Source organism: Austrofundulus limnaeus, unplaced genomic scaffold, assembly GCF_001266775.1.
Source record: "Austrofundulus limnaeus strain Quisiro unplaced genomic scaffold, Austrofundulus_limnaeus-1.0 Scaffold3, whole genome shotgun sequence".
Lineage (NCBI taxonomy): Eukaryota > Metazoa > Chordata > Actinopteri > Cyprinodontiformes > Rivulidae > Austrofundulus > Austrofundulus limnaeus.
The window spans coordinates 6725334-6727169 of record NW_013952405.1 but is presented as its reverse complement, the minus strand read 5'-3'; the positions used below and the strand labels follow the sequence as shown (position 1 = coordinate 6727169).

At 34.5% G+C, this 1836-nt stretch overlaps 1 protein-coding gene across 1 annotated transcript in view; it reads left to right on the top strand.

Moving 5' to 3' along the window:
• Window positions 1–1529, top strand: part of kcnc4 (potassium voltage-gated channel, Shaw-related subfamily, member 4) — an 18754-nt gene extending 17225 nt beyond the window's left edge. Inside the window, exon 4 of the mRNA XM_014019983.1 lies at window positions 188–1529. Within this exon, the coding sequence (XP_013875437.1) occupies window positions 188–255 (68 nt within the window). The 3' untranslated portion in view covers window positions 256–1529. The remainder of the gene's footprint in view (window positions 1–187) is intronic.
• Window positions 1530–1836: the final 307 nt, after the last annotated feature.

Below are 1836 nucleotides of genomic sequence, written 5' to 3'. Positions count from 1 at the left end.
AACAGAGAGAACATGCAGCATGTCAAAGACGAATCAGATTTCTTTGTTGTTTTACATGTCAGAGAACATGCAGCATGTCAAAGACGAATCAGATTTCTTTGTTGTTTTTGTTTGTTTAGACTCTCGTCATTGGTGACGTTAAAGGTGGCAGCTGTTCATGCCTGAACCTTTTTGTGTTTCCCTGCAGAGAGCTGTAAAGACATCCCCAGCACCTCTGGAAACTTTTCTCAGCCAGAGGTCACCACTCTGACCTGACGATGACGAAGATTTGCTTCTGAAAGAGGAAAAGATTTAAAGTCTGCTGTGGAGTTTAACAATGGACTGCAGAATTCTTGTGATTCAGGATGAATTATTGCTCTTCTTGTTTGTTTTTTTAAACCCGTGGAACATGAAGTTCTGCAGCWGATACTCATTTACATTTTGCATGTATGCATGATCCATGATCCATCATTCTATAATGTAGTCGTAAAAATCTGGTGGACACTCATATGTTTGACATTCAGTGGACACAAAAGACATTTTTCTCAGTTATCAGTTTGTTGTGTTCAATGAGCTCCACCATGAATACTTACAATTTTCTTTTAAAGTTGGAAAATATTATCTTACTTTGAATTAAAGGTGTTTTATTTATTCCAAGCTGCAAACTGAGAAGCCAGTATAACTTAATTATTGCACATTAATAAACACATATTTGACAAAAGCTAAAGATAAAACCTTTTATTTAAAAACTCAGCCACATGAACTTTGATTCTATCTGTCCATATTTTAAGAACAGGCAGATTTGAAAATACATATGTTGATTTTAAAAGGATCAGAGTCTGATGACAGTTAATGTGAWATGATGGCCTGATGATGCACATAATCTGGGTCTGAACAAGGAACCCAATAATAATCCCAATTTTGTTTAAATGTGTTAGTAAGCAGTTTTTTGTAACTACGACACATCATCACTAAGAATAAAATCCATAGATGTTGTTGGGYAAAGTTCAGATTTTCTGTGCCTTTTAGTTTTTGATAAACTGAATGTTGCTCAACCAAAACCTTGTAAAYGCTTAAATAGGAGAGTTTAACATAAAGCAGTTGTGTAGTATTGTCAGGTTATTAGATCAGTTGTGAACAGCTGATGCATCATTAATGGTTGATTCTGGACTAAAATGCAGATTTTATCAGATTATTTTTTAGTACATGTTGGTAAAAATAAATCCACCACRAAGCCATCAGTTCCACTTTGTGAATAATGATGTTTAAATGTCTGCAGTAATGTMATTTATTTTTGTTTCTTATTGCTCTCGCTTAACATGAACCTGTAAAAAAAATCCCAGGAGAAGCAGAATTCTTGTTAATTTATGACATAATATTTTCCTCCTGTCCTACCATAGTGGCCTTATGTGTGAAAAACTAAAGGGAATTTATGTTGTTGTCTRCAGACTGTTTCTGCACCGAAGCTATTGTTTGTTTTTGTGTATAAACACAGTTGACGTATGTAGCACAGGACAATAATGTGGCTCATTAAACTCTTACAAACAACAGTTCAGATCCTTTGAAGTGGTGTTCTGTGGAACGTTTGTGAGTAGTTATTATCTTAACCTGTTGTAGGCAGCGCTTTGATTGATTGAGCTCTTTTAAAAACCCTTTGTTGACATGACATCAGTTCCTCATTAGGCAATTTTATACATTGAATTTTATGATTACTTGCAAACATGTTTAACGAAAGCAGCTAGCTGTAGCTTTAGGTGCAACTGGGACACTTCTCATAGATTTTTATTTAAATAAATATTTTATATGTCATTCAAAACTGACTTGAAAAAGTATATAACGCAGCCTTCACGTAAAGTT